Source organism: Pagrus major, chromosome 12 (assembly GCF_040436345.1).
Source record: "Pagrus major chromosome 12, Pma_NU_1.0".
Taxonomy (NCBI): Eukaryota; Metazoa; Chordata; class Actinopteri; order Spariformes; family Sparidae; genus Pagrus; species Pagrus major.
The window spans coordinates 16,868,933-16,883,777 of NC_133226.1; the positions used below are offsets into that span (position 1 = coordinate 16,868,933).

A 14,845-nucleotide genomic window follows, 5' to 3' on the forward strand; every position below is an offset into this window, starting at 1 on the left:
GCGAAGGGGTCGAGTAAAAAAGTCAATGGATGGAGTTTCACTGTCAATAGAGCCAACACTCCTCCAAGCCCCTTGTTCTGCAGGTTAGCCGGTTCAATTTCTGATTGAGCACGGGACCAAAAACAAGAGCTTTTTCCTTCCATTGCTAAGACGGACTAAAGCTTTGACCTTACTCTCACCTCTATTATCTTTCTCGTCTCCGCTCTCCCTCTCATCTCTCGGCGCTCTCTCGGTGTCAGGGATGCCTATTGAATAAACCCAGGAGGATCTCTCGCTCTCCCTCTCGTCTTTTTTGTTATTCCACTCTTTACGTCTTTTTGTCTGGTAAATAGAGAAAAGATAACAGCTAACAGTGTGTTTCCAGAATATTTTTGTGTTCGCACACAGGAGGTGGAAGACTGCGCTCCACTCGTCTATTAAAATTCCTCTTCTTGCAGTGGGATGGATTCTTTATTATTTGACATCTTTCTGTATTCTTTGAAAATTGATTTTAAATAGGAACCTTGACCTAAAACCAGACAGTTCGAAATAATTTCCTGAAAATAAGGTGAACTGAGCCGAGTTATCCCAACCGGGGGGTCGACCTCAGTGCACCAGACATGTGCTTGTGATCAAAAGATAATATGGAAGTCGGAACTTTAATCTTTGGCATACATTGCTTGAACCGAAAATACTGGATATAAAACCACCTGCCTTTAACAGAAAAGAGGATCTCATTTCCAGATATTCAATTTCCTCACCACAGGTCTAACAGACTGATACATACAGTACATAAACTGCACATTGTTTAAGCCCAGGAGCGTCACAATACAGAGGAAACCCCAGTTACTTAGATAGCAGAGCTGAGAGGAAAACACACTTGACATGCACTTTGCAGGAATGCTTCTGCAGACTGAAAATATTTTGCTCCTCCTGTTCTTTCTCAAAAACTTGACGGACTTTTGAATGGACCTCTTGAACTTCCCAACATGCAGCTGAATGTATGTTTGTGTTACAAGAATGCCCATACACACTTTTACACACTTTTTCACACAGACGAGGCTTTGCAGCTGCCTGGGGCTGAGAAAGGAATGCAGTGACAGCATATTTAAACATGTTTCTGTTCTTGTGAAGCGCTTACTTTCACTTTCATGACAAATGCCTTTAAAGGTTATGCTCACTTTTAAGTTTAGTATTTTGGGTGTAATATGTAAGAATCTGCCATCTGTTGAATTCATACTCGGCATATCAAAGTAACCGCTAACTGCTGCTAACTGTAACTGCTAGTTAGCTCAGTGAGCTGTGCAGCTAGTAGTCACGACTGGGAGTTCAGAGGCTTGGGAGAAGTGTTGGTGTTTACACTGCCTGCATAGAATATCTGAACTGGGGCTAGCTGGTTAGCATGCTAAACATGCTTTGCAGCACAATACATAAATGTCATAATGTCAAAACTTCTGTTGATAATTTTAGTGAAGTGATGATTTATTTCTTACATATTGCACCTTTAATCTTAAAAAAACAATTTTTTTTTCATACTCTCCAGTGCTGCAGTGCCTCTTCACCCTCAGTCTGAATGCTCCGTTTTAGCTCCTGTCTCTTTAAGAACCCCCTCCCCAAAAGCCCAGTCTGCTCTGATTGGTCAGCTCTCACAGGCCTGAGCAGATTCAACCCACAATGTTTCCGCATCAGCTCTGCCTGTGTTTTTGCAACCACGGCCATCCTGAGGGCGGTGACTGTGTGTGAGGCACAGTTTCTGAATACAGGATATTTTTCTCTGTGCCTCTCTGAGCATTTTGATGCTGACAGTATTTATACAGCACCTATACCTGCATTAATACTAATTTGATGTACAGATGAAGCAAACTGAAAGATAAATCATTAAGAATGTGTTTGTTTACAGAAGGTGTTAAGAAAAACACAATGTTCAGTCTTGTTATACGCAGATGCTTGAGCTTTATTAAGCACACTTCTCCATCAGAATGGCAGCTGATGTGAACATTTGCATCGAGGTGTAGAGGCGCTCCGTCAAAGCTGACAGAAAGCGCACGAGAACGTCGTCTAAGAGAGATGCCACTTCTTTATGAATCTCACAACAGTGTAAGAGCCTCACAGTCTGATAGTCTGACAAAGGAGGCACTTTAGGCAATTGAGAGACGGCTTGTATCAGCAGTTTTACCTACTCTGGCACAAGTGAAACACTTATTCTGTCAGAGTGGCATAGCTTTCTCATCAACGTCAAATCTGTTTAGACACTTGACAGGCTGCCAATATTTGGGGTGTGTTCAGATGGCTTGTGATGCCTGCGAGTCTTTAGATAAGACTCGATGTTTTATCAGACACATGCAACACTATCTGTCTCTCTTTCATTCAATGTCAAAGAACAGGGGTTAATTTAATCTTTTAGAGAGAATTGGCCCAATGCAACTTATTTGAAGTTTCAGCAGAAACACTGTTAATCCTTCAGATTTTAATTAAACCAAACTCGGTTTTGGTTTTATTTACGACAGGGGCTCTCAAACCTATTACTCAAAGGTCCGCATTGCATTTTAGTTTAATGGTCCGGAACGACTGACAGTAACGAAATAATATCTAATCAATTAATTCACGTCACATCTCTCATATCTCACGTTCATTTTAACAAAGCTGCAGTAAAAACAACTTGAAAATGATCAGAGATAGGCAACTTTTGGAGCTGTTGTACAAAAATTACGGTCGAGTTTGCTGAAAACAATTTGATAAAATGTTTTGAAATAGAATTTTAAAAATCTTCCTATTTAGAAATGAATGAGATGTCAATATTTTAGCAGTGCTGCAGTGAAAGAACAATAAAGTGATAACAGATGCAACTATGTGTTTAAACATAGTTGCAGTATATAGAGTATAGATTCCTGAGTTTTTGATGTGCGCCTGAATGCACCATGAGTGTCAAATTCTCCCAGACAGACAGACAGCACAGGAGATAAGCACAGATACATCTGTAGAGATAAATGACAACACGCGACACAGACTTTCTACATTGTTTTTTTCACGTGGCAATTTGGATACAAATATTTAATTTCCAGTACGGTGGAGAGCCTTACAAGATTTACTCGCCAAACCGAAATTATACTCAAATTTGAAGGACTCAGACATATTCTTACAACTACATATATTTAGTTGTAGAAACTTTTTAGTGGAGAAAACAAGTCACATTATGTACCTGCAATTTAGGAGCTGATAGCAAATTCTCCAGTGTAACGTTAATGCATTAACTCAGCAGCAGCAACACACAAGACTCTTTCATTGTCTCCAGCAGTTTACATCTGATGTCAACAACAGGGAAATAAGTTGCATCAAAACACATTTATCTGTGGAGAGGATCGCTGTCATGGATCTCCAGCTACACTTTATTCAACATAACGTATAGTATACTTCATAGCACGAGGTACCACGCTCGCCTCAAATTGTCTACCTATGCGCAAGTAAAAATATATGTATCCAATCCAAAAGCACTTCATAAATATAGGACTGAGGAACAAAATCAAACATATCTCTTAAATGCCTCGATATTGATATTGCAACAATATTGTAGGGATGATTATTGGTGCTCTCAGAAAATATTAACACAGATGTTTGATAAAAAATCATCAGTAACATGGATGTATTAACTAACTAACTAACTACAGGATTAAAACTTTAATGACACAATTTTTGTTGAACGCATCAGAGCTGGCATACTGCAGCCGAACCTGAATAAGCAATAAGCACAAATTTGGACAAAGACAATGAAGGTTGAGTGGCTGTGTGCTAAGTCAGCGGTGAGAAGTCACCAGTTAGAAAAGCAAGTGGCAGAAATCGGAACAGGCAACGACTCCCCCTTCATCAATTAACCCACTGAAATCAAATTAACCCACAAGGAGTCGCGCTCCCCTCTGGCATTTTGCACCACAAATGAAGAGCGATGCACATTACTGCACTTGTGAGCGAGCGAGAGCGACACAAAAGCGCCAAACAGGTGTAGGAAGAAGGCCTCTGGGGCCGCAGACATTAAACAGATGCTTTTCCTCTGCCTTCTGCCGCCACCTTTACAAGCCTCTACAAAACAAGGGACCGTCATTTGATCTGTGTTCTGCTGTAGCATCCAGCCCTGGGAGGTGAGCAAGCCAAGCGACCTAATTAGAGCAGTGAGAGTCCCCAGGGCTGAGTGACGGATAGACCTGCCAATCACGCGGCAGAAAGCCTCCATCAAGCCGTGACTTCTCACCTGACACAAAGAGAGGCAGGAGGCGCCGGCAGTGGAAGACCAATAAGGACAGCGAGACATTGTGTACAGAGGCGCTGCCGCATCTAAAAGGGCTGACAAGATCCCCAGCCATTTGGCAAATAAAACAACACAAAGCTGCGTCGTCAGGCTGCTTTGAAAGCATTAAGGGACAGGCTAAAGCAGCGGCCCTGCTTAGTCTAAATTATTAACGTGCAGATAAATAAACCAGTCTCTGCTTTACTAGTGTCTCTGGTGTAACTTAATTAACCGTGACAAGCCACAGGGAGGGAGAAACCAGCGCAAGACACAGACAAAGACAGAAAAACTGAGAATCACAAAGAAGAAAAAACAGAGGACAGAGGGAGAAAAGTAAAAACAGTTGCTAGGCAACATACAACATATATAGGAATTCGGCAAGGTATTCAATTTTTGAGATTTCTGTCTCCTGGGTTACAGTGAAAATATAACATTTCTGTGGACTTGTACTGTACGTCAGAACTACACCTCCATCTGCTCCCCTACAGCTGGAATTCATAAACTCAAATTTGGCCGCAGATATTATCGAGCACGTCATACATGCGTCAGGAAAGTCCTGGGATTACCAGAAGCAAGACACTGACATCGCAGTCTAAGATTACTCACTGAGTTCCTTTAGCGAGAGAATGAGAGAATTCAGCGCCAGTAATTGTACAATTAGCACTGCATGGAGGCTTGTGAAATGCCTACAAGTAGTTAATAGTGTGATTGTTCCTGAAATTGGGCAAATGGAGCATAAGCGGTATGAAAAATATCTCATTTGGCTTGTAATTTCCTGCATTGATTCTTTCCGCAGGGATGCCGTTTCAGATAAAATGACAGCGCTGCATAAGTCAGCATGACTTTTCCTTGTTTCATTACACACCAGATAAACAAAATATACAAAGGAGAAAAACTGGAAAGCACTGTGTGTGTGTGTGTGTGTGTGTGTGTGTGTGTGTGTGTGTGTGTGTGTGTGTGTGTGTGTGTGTGTGTGTGTGTGTGTGTGTGTGCGTGTGCGTGTGCAGGTCGTAGGCAAGGCCGGGCCATTAACTTCACCGTAGGTCACAGCCGAACAGGTTTCAACCCGTAAACTCACCTGGCTGCTGGCTGTAATCTTTAGTTTGCTTACTAAGTGGGAGTGGCAGCCAATCAGAGCTTTAACACTAGAAATCCAGAAACACGCTCAACACACACAAACACACACACAGTCTTATGTAATCCCAATCAAGCGCTCCTCTCCTGTCCATTCACTCTTTGCAGCAGACACAATGCCACCATGGCACGTTCATATCTTCGCTAACGCCACCCTGCCTAAACACCCCATGCTCCCTCAGTCACGCCTGGTAAACACTCCAACAAGCCTTTTGTGTCTTCTACTGGAAAGTCCGTTTATTCTATGAGGCAAGCCAGGACTGAAATTGAGCTGTACAAATTTTCATTAGCATCTGAAAAATCATGGGTGTCTGCCTAATTCAAGATGAGAGGGAGCGCCGCTTGGCAGCGCAGGGAGAATCAATGCACCACAAATGGCTGTGAATCAACAGTCTGCACATAATGTGTTTGTTCTCATCAAGTACCCGTCTGATTGGTTGCAGATAATCTCTCAATGGAACATGAACACATGATAATTAGAATTTGCAACAGCACAGCAGACATTAATGTTTTCTCTCTCCCCTTGTTTTGCGCACCCCTTAACCTAAAGTGTGCTCTAACTGCAATTGAATCCCAGCCAACCATGATATTGGCAAAGCTGTCTGGCTTGCAGAAAATATTTGCCCAGTTACAAGCAGGGCCAGTATCTCCCTTTAAAAAAATCTCTTTGTCAAGGTGTCTGCAGTCAGGCAGAGAGACCGCAGACAGATTCCCACAAGACAGACCCATGGACTCCCGTGTGATGGCACACGGAGCGGCGGCATCATTAAACACGCGTTGTAGACAGACATCAGACAGCAGGCGTCAGAATTTGGGTTCAGACCAGAGGCAAGGCACACCTGAGATGTAATAGATTGGAGGAAAGTGGTGTTTAATCCATGAGGGAAAACAGAAGCGTGTGGAGGAAAAGTGTTATCAGCATGTATGAGACAGAACAAGTACATTCAGCAGCTAAGTACATTTACTCAGGTACTGTGTTTAAGTACAATTCTGAGGCACTTGTGCTGTACTTGAGTATTTCGATGTTGTGCTGTTTAATGCTGTTTCATTACAGGAAAATCCGCAAATCAACAACTAGAGTTCATGGTTACTTTTCAGTAACTTCTTTACTGCTTCTTTCTCACTTTGCCTAAGACAGTATTTCACTATTTAATATTCACCGCAACTCTGGTCGTGGGTTGGTTTATGTACACTGCTCTCATTTTAATTTTATAGTTTCAATTCTTATTCTATACTTCTTATTATTTTTTTTACTTGTCACTCTTTGTACTTGTGCAGCTGCAACGCCTGAATTTCCCCTCTGGGGATCAATAAAGGCTTATCTTATCTTATCTTATATTATCAAGTCTTTACCAACTGCACTGAGTCACTGAGGTCTAAACTTCTTATGTTCTTAAAATAAGTAAAAATGTTGACAAAGGAAGTAAAGATTTACACAGTACGATAACCATCTCAAAAAATATCATGGTATTGCAGTATTACACAGTTATTATAATTATTATTATCAGTTACAGTTACAGTGACCCTTAAGGGGAAACAAGTTTTTTTGTTAAAATATTGATAAAATATATTATATTAAAACATTTTTTTAAAAATGACATGAATTTAAAATCTTATTTTATTTAATAACACTAATACAGTAGAATTCAGTACAATAGATTAACAGATGTACGCGGTATGATAATCGTTAAGTTTCATACCACAGGATGTAAACCCACAGATATCCTATGTTGTTATTGTACTTTTACTTGTATAAGAGGACTTTTACTTATAATGGAGTATTTGCACAGTGAGCTACTGAATTCTTCTTCCACCACAAACATTCAGCATAAAAAACAGCAGCAGCCGCCAGCAACACTGTGACAATGATGTGGTTAATGTTAATCTAGTGGTCTATCAGTGTGCCAGCTAACTGGCTAACTTTCCAGCTATCACAAGCACCCGATGGCACCAGCTACTGCTCATTCCTACCAATCCTCCTTTCCCACTCAGCCTTCTGTCGCCCAGCACACATGCAGGAACAACCAGTGGGCGCCGAGAATAGCACACAGCTGGCACTGCAGGGCTTACATATTTCACACTCAAGCCACCATGCTCCAAAATACTCCTGCCCATCCCGTCCCACTTCCAGCTCCGGGACCAGCGGTGGTTTCTCCCTCCCTCCCTCCCTCCCTGTACGTCTTTGAACCGTTCTTCACCTCTGTGGCAGCGCCCTGACAAGCCGACTGCTCAGATAAGATCCATGACTACACTCAGGAGAATTTAATAGAAAAGAGATGTGTAGTAAAAACACAAGCGAGGAGGAACCCTGTCTTCCTGTTCCCAGTCCGGACCCTGCCCTTTCTCTGTCAGTGGATAACAAAGCTGGTTCACAAAACGTTTTGTTATGGCGGCAAACTGCGTGAGGAAGCTGTATGTCTGTGTCAATGCCATGTTCACACAGGTGGGCCACTGCCGGGTTGAGTCCTATTGCGATGACAAGAGATTCCCACAGCAGTGACAGGGCCAGATTAGTGGGTGGCGCCACACACAGACTCAAGGTGAAGCCAGTTCTAGCTGTCAAAATTGCAAGCAAGCAGAGCCAAAAGCACAGGTTGGGCATAGGGGGTGGACTGTTGAGTGAGAAGCAACCAGATGGAGCTGCGCCGTAGGGCACGCAGCAGAAGACTGGGTGGTGGGGTGATGCCTTGGAAACCTGGACTGATCCCCTGCTTGTGTAAGAGGACGCCGCCACGGCTTCAATGTCATCCTCAGATATCTCAATATAAACAACACTTTAATAATGTCACTGTCAAGAACCAGCGGCTCACATCGTGCGCCTGGTCGGGTTTAATTCAATTCAATTTATTTATATAGCACTCAATCATGACAGACGTTATATTGATGCACTTCTCATATAGAGCAGCTCTAGATATACACTTAATAATATTATTTACAATTATTATTTATTCATAGTACATTTACAATAACCGTTTTATCACATATTCCTGCTTTAAAGGACAAGTCTGGTGATAATCTATGTTCTTCTTATGGTCAACAAATAATAAGACCATGAACAACAATGAATTGATCCTGCTAACATCAAGTACATGTGTAACTTATTCCTCCGTGGCTCAGACCTCCACTGTGGTTCAATAACACATCAATGAGCCACAACACTGACTTGAGCCAATCTTCCATACAATGTACATACGTATATAAATCCATAGCTGAAAATAGTCCCCAAGATAATTCACTTTTTCTACCTGTTTGTGATAAATTCTTGGATATAAGAAACTCATAAGGCCTTTATTAACTATAATTTTTAACTGTTAAGTTTCTCAATCACACAATAATCTAACATACATGTGTTTAAAATGCTATTATTAACACTTCAGTCTTATTAATGTTAATAAGCATCTTATAAGGACCTTATTACCTATTAAATAACTCTTATTAGAAGGACCTAAAGCGTTACCTGGTTATTAAAGTATCGTGCTCGAAACATTTAAGAGTTGACAAATGTACCTGTCAATTAATAATACTGAGAAAGAAAAATAAGTCCTCGCAGCACAACACCAACAAATGGGCAATATATCAGACAGAATTAGCAGTGATTAATTGTTCAGTTTAGACTTAAGATATGAGAACTTTAGCGTCTTTTGTTAAATAATTAAAGGTTTTAATAAGGAAAAAGTTTAGATTTATCAAAGTAAGATAGTGAAGATAATATTGTTGTGGCTCCTACACTGAGGTATCGTAGCAGCGCTGGCGTCCAAGCGATACCCGGCCTTGTACAAACTCCAGCTTGACCGATTCTTTGGCTCAGCAGATCACGACACGCACTTCATCGCACCCCTGCCTCTTCCTCATCCCTAAGCATCCTCGCCGCGCACCGCCATTAATAACGAGGAAATGCAAACAGTCTATATTAAAAAGGCACCATCCCTGATTACCTGCTTCTTCTTACAAGGCACGGCCACTCACCTGCCATAAATCAAGACACTGCTGTTAATGGTATTCCCTCTGCCTCATCTCTTAGCACTTTATTTCCATGCCAGACAGCGGCATCATTATTATTATACATGCAAGAGATCTCTATTGGAATACAGTTTGGCTAATGAGCACCTCTTAGTTGATCACATTAGACCTGCACTTGAGGACACTTAATTACCAGTGTTGCATTCGCTGTCGAGGGGACACAGGAAGTCCTTTAATTAAGGTCTCTGCATCCTACCTATGTTTGTACAAGCGTGCGTCCTTGGGATATGGGATGCATTCTCATATAAAGGCGATAAAACATGCAGGGGGTGTGTGTGTGTGTGTGCATGTGAGTGTGGGTGGAGGATTTAGTGTGTGCATGTGTGTTGCATTTGTGATACATATGTTTGTGTGAGCATGTGGGTGTTTATTTTTTTCCCCTCTCTCTGTGTTGTTGGTGTTTGTGAATGTGTGTGTGTATAATATGATGGCTGTTTGAAGTTTGTCTCCCGAGTCTGGGATGGTTTTCAGTGTTTACAATGCACACACAAACGCACGCACGCACACACACACACACAAACACGCACAGGCGCACACACTGAGGCTTCCTGTGTCGTGAGGCTCTTTACTGTCTCTCTCCTTGCATTTCATATTCAGGCTCAGGGACACTGGCTCGAGTCAGTGTCAGAAGAAACCTGCCCAGTCCACAGAAAGATGACTGTTTTCTCTCTCCCTCTCTCTCTCTCTCTCTCTCTCTCTCATTACATTCCTCCCCCCCTTTAATTTTCTCCCTCGCTCTCTGTCTCACTCCTTCACTCTCAGCTTCTCTCTCTCTCTCTCAAATAGGCTGAGGCTAGCAGTCAGGAAATGCACATCAGTCATAATACTTTCCTAAAATGAAAACAGATTCCGCTGCAGACCTTCAGTCGCTCTCTCTCGCTGAAAACATTCCTCTGTTTCTCCTCTCGTCCTCCACCCTTCCCTCCTCTTAGCTCACCAGCTCGGATCCTTCTCTCCCGCTGTACAAGGGTCTCGTTTGCTCTCTGTCACAGGCGGATGATCAGCCGGCAGACGAGACAGTTGTTTTGTGGGTTGTGTGTGTGTGATCGCGGCGATCGCGAGTGTGTGACATTGATCCGCTGCGCCCCCATAAAGTCCCACAGTACAGGGCACTCACGCTTTCTAAGGTACTTTTTTATTGATGCCGGTTGCTATAACAGGCAGTAAATCAGTGTGAGGGACGAGGTTAGTGCATGTTGGAATGCTGTTTAACAGGCTGTCAGACCAGAGCGCTCACTGGTTAGCCACAAGACCTTTATGTAAGCTAATATGACCTGGAGGAAAAGGTTAAGAAATATCCCACCTTAGCGGTTACATTCATGTCTTTTTGGCTTGGAACTAATAATATTATCATTGTGTATGTTATGGATTGATTGATCCATTTTGTAGTCTATAAAATGGGAGAAAATAGGGCAGGGGAATGTACTGATAACACATCGTTATCATGATATGAGATTGTATAACTTTTCAAAGCAGTTGCACTAGTGCGCCTAACTTTTTCATTCAGGTGCACCTGGTCATAATTTGGGTGCACCTGATTATACACTGAATATTCATTTGTAAATTATTGTAAAGATGAATAAAGGTGCAAACGCATGCTTTTCTTCATTAAATCAAAGAAATTGAGCTAACATCACGTTTAGATATAAACTAAATGACTATAACGAGTTTTCGGGCACACTGGTGCAAACCCAAAAAAATATTTAGTCACACTTTTTTGGGAGCATGTGCAACCAAAATAGTCACACCCTGGAGCCCTGATATCTTAGATTTTGGATATACCTGGTTTTAAACGCTGTATTACAGTAAAATTATGTAATTTTCTGAACTTAACAGACAGATCTACTTGTTCTTATACTTGCTTTGTCCCACCTAGTCATTATATCCACATTACAGATGATTATTTATCAAAAATCTAGTTATCCCTAGGTATTTGGTCAAAAATAGTGTGATACTTAATTTTGTTTGTGCTGCACATGGGACGCATGCTCTACCAATGGAGCTACGGGGGCACCCCCACAATGTTTTTTTAAGGCCATATCGCCCAGCCCGAGCAGAAAATTGTGAAAAATACCCATCTCAGCTTCCTGGAGACAAAGCTGACATCTGAGACTTGCTGGAATAACTAGAAAAACCTCCAAAAGGTATTTCATTAAAATAACAACACAGACAAAAGCAGGAAATCCTCATATTTGATGAGCTGGAAATCTCCAATTATTTACGCATTATCAAAATTGCTGTCTAGTAATTCTCTGTGATTAACTAAACAATTTATCAGCAGATAGTTGCAGCACTGAACAATAGGTCAAATGCATAACGGAGCAGGATTTCCCAGCGTCTTCTTTGGCTGGATCAATACTCACACCTGATGAGACTCACTCACTTTCACTTCTTCTCGAGCTTATCACGCAGCCATGTCTCAGTTTCAACAGCAGGATACAATCTGCATGCCTCTGTCTGTCTCTTTGTCTCAGTCCCACCCTCTAACCAGGATACTCGGTATGTCATTACTGTTTTGTTCTGTCTTGGACTTCCCTGTAGGAGCCCTGCCAGTGAGCAACCGCTGTGGCACCAGCCAGTCATAAATATTCTCAACAAGCCAGCTGATGGATGGTCTCTTTACCCGCTTCAGTTTGAAAGGGATGTTCACACGGGGCCCGCACGATGGCCAACAACGCCACGGCAGAGTGAATGAAAGCTTTTTCCACGAGGGAATAACCTCGACCGAGAAGCTGACGGGGACGTAATCACTGTTTTCGACTGCTGCTTGTCAGACTGAGTGAATTTAAGACGTGTGATACTGGAGCGCTGGTGCATTTGTTTTCAGCGTCAGTGAATTCAAACAAGATGTTTTTGAACGGCTTAAGATATTACTTTGAATCCCTTCTTCTCCCTGCTTGCTCCCTTTACAGTCACATGAGAAGGAAGAGCTACCAGAGCTTTGTTTGAAATTTCAGAGATTTATACAACAACTACGAAGTTTGTTTCTCCTCTCTGGCAAACAAAAAAACAATTGAAACTCAAAGCATGTGGCATGTGTAGCGAAACAGTGGCCATCCAGCATGATCACCTAAAAAGCCCTTAGGACCCCTATGCTGTTGTGGTTCTCAGCAGCCCTATGCCTGAGCTCAGGCTACTGCATGCCTTTCCACTTGGCTGCCTGTTGTAGTAGGACAGTTAACTCGCTGATTGCAGGATGAAAACTGTGAAAACACACACGGCTCACATCTCCTCCACCCTCAAAAACCAGTGCAGAGATGACACCGCCTGTGGAGTCAAAAACCCCTTTTTTTCACACGAACAAGTGTGAAAGTGTTGCTTCCGCTGCCTGTGTGCTTGATTCACGCTGTCTGTCAAAATCTTAACAACCTTCCCTAATCTTCAGATTTACAACCTTGCGAGCCACTTTTGTGAATCAACAACAACACGTGAGGGGATCGTTCGCTGAGGATATCTGGCTTTAGAAATATCATGAGTGAGCTATGTAGTTTTGGGGAAGAGATCTTAACCAGAAGAGAAAGATCTTCACTGACTAAGCAAAAAAAAAAAAAAACTCTCTTTGTTTTCATGACTGAATAAACTGAATAAACAAACTGACCTTAAAGAACAACACAGTTTCAAACTGTTTTACTTTGTTTATATGTGGCGGACCCTGCCACCCTTCTAGCTTCAAACATGATTTTCCTCTGAGAACAGCCTGTTTATTCAGTTAAGGAACAAATACATATTTCTGAGTTTGTATTATTACCTCATTAATATTGTGAATATTACCTTTCTGGGTTTGAATTTCTTCTCCAAAACTACACAGTGTTCCTTTAAAGGACAACACAGTTTCATACTGTTTTACTTTGTTTATATTTGGCGGACCCTGACACCTTTCTAGCTTCAAACAGTGTTCTAGGACCTTATTTTCCTCTGAGAACAGCTTGTTTATTCAGTTATGGAAAAGATTCATACTTCTGAGTTTGTATCATAACCTCATTAATATTGTTAATATAAAAAATTCTGTTGAATTTCTTTTTCAAAACTACACAGTGTTCCTTTAAAGGACAACACAGTTTCACACTGTTTCACTTTGTTTATATTTGGCGGACCCTGCCACCTTTCTAGCTTCGAACATGATTTTTCTCTGACAACAGCTTGTTTATTCAGTTGTGGGACAAAAACAAATGATAATCTGAGTTTGCATCGGTACCTCATTAATATTGTAAACATTCAAATTCTGAGTTTCTAAAAAACGACACAGTGGCCCTTTAACAGAGGGGTTACAGCAGTACGCCTTCTTTCCAAGTTAGTTGCTTGGCAATGCAACAGAGTTCCAGCTACATTTCCAGAGAAATGATTATTTAAAAGGGGAGGAGGATCATGACCAGAAAGCAGACTGTGTTTATCTATTGTTTATCTGCTGAACCCGAGCAGGCAAAACTGCAAACACACGCCAAAATAAGCGGTCAGATTGTTTTAGTAGCATTTGCAAATTGCGTTTTAAGCGTTTTTAAGTGGAGTTATTCTTCTTGGATCGTGTTGGTTTAAGCCTCTGGGCTGAGATGTCTTATTATAACAGGCTCAGAGGTGGAACACGGTGCCTTTTACCCTCGGTAATGATTACCTAATAACAACATCAGCAATTGGTTCACCTTTGCACGGCAGACACACAGTTACGCGTGCCTCCCACTTGTCTTATGACTTGTCGATCGCCACTGGCTCGTGTGTGTGTGTGTGTGTGTGTGTGTGTGTGTGTGTGTGTGTGTGTGTGTGAACAGATGCATGATTTATTGATACTCTACCAGAGAGAAGATGTTGGAGTGGCAGTCCTCAAGGCTTGCCCCGTTAGCCACCCAATTCGCTGTTGTAGTCATAATCGTCCGCCGTTGGGGTCGTCAGCGCTGGGCATGTCGAAATCCTACATCGGTATCAAAACACCGAGCAGGGCTGACAAATCGAGCACGGCTTTAGGTCCAGATAATAGAGGAATGGGCGTATTCAGAAAGAAGTGCAGAATGCATCCATATAAAAGCCCTCCCCGGCACACAGCGGGATATAGTGTTGTAATGTAAATCCGAGCGTGTGCGTGGATCAAAACATGGTTACAATCCAGGTCAGGCAGATCCCAAATGTGATCATTGTCAAAGGCGGAGAGCAGAGAAGCGTATCCATTTCAATCCACAGCGCGCGCACACACAGGAAGATCAGCCTGTTTCCATATCAGTCTTTTCCGCTGATAGTTTCATCATTAAATGAGCATAATCCATCTGGAGACCCCCCCACCGCCACCCCTCCCTCCCTCCCTCCAGAAATAAATAAATAAATAAATGTACTGAAGAGTCCAAACTTCCTCCAGATATATCACACGCTTCTGCAAAAACAATTAAAGCCGAGGCATTTTTAACATGCAGGGGATCCGATTCCGTCTGCTCCACAAGCTGATGCACC

At 42.1% G+C, this 14,845-nt stretch overlaps 1 protein-coding gene across 4 annotated transcripts in view; it reads right to left on the reverse strand.

The window, feature by feature from the left end:
- Nucleotides 1-14,623, reverse strand: part of LOC141005757 (mediator of RNA polymerase II transcription subunit 13-like) — an 86,192-nt gene extending 71,569 nt beyond the window's left edge. For all 4 annotated transcript variants that reach the window (XM_073477763.1, XM_073477765.1, XM_073477764.1 and 1 more), the window contains exon 1: nucleotides 14,200-14,623. In XM_073477763.1, the coding sequence (XP_073333864.1) occupies nucleotides 14,200-14,271 (72 nt within the window). In that variant the 5' untranslated portion in view covers nucleotides 14,272-14,623. The remainder of the gene's footprint in view (nucleotides 1-14,199) is intronic.
- Nucleotides 14,624-14,845: the final 222 nt, after the last annotated feature.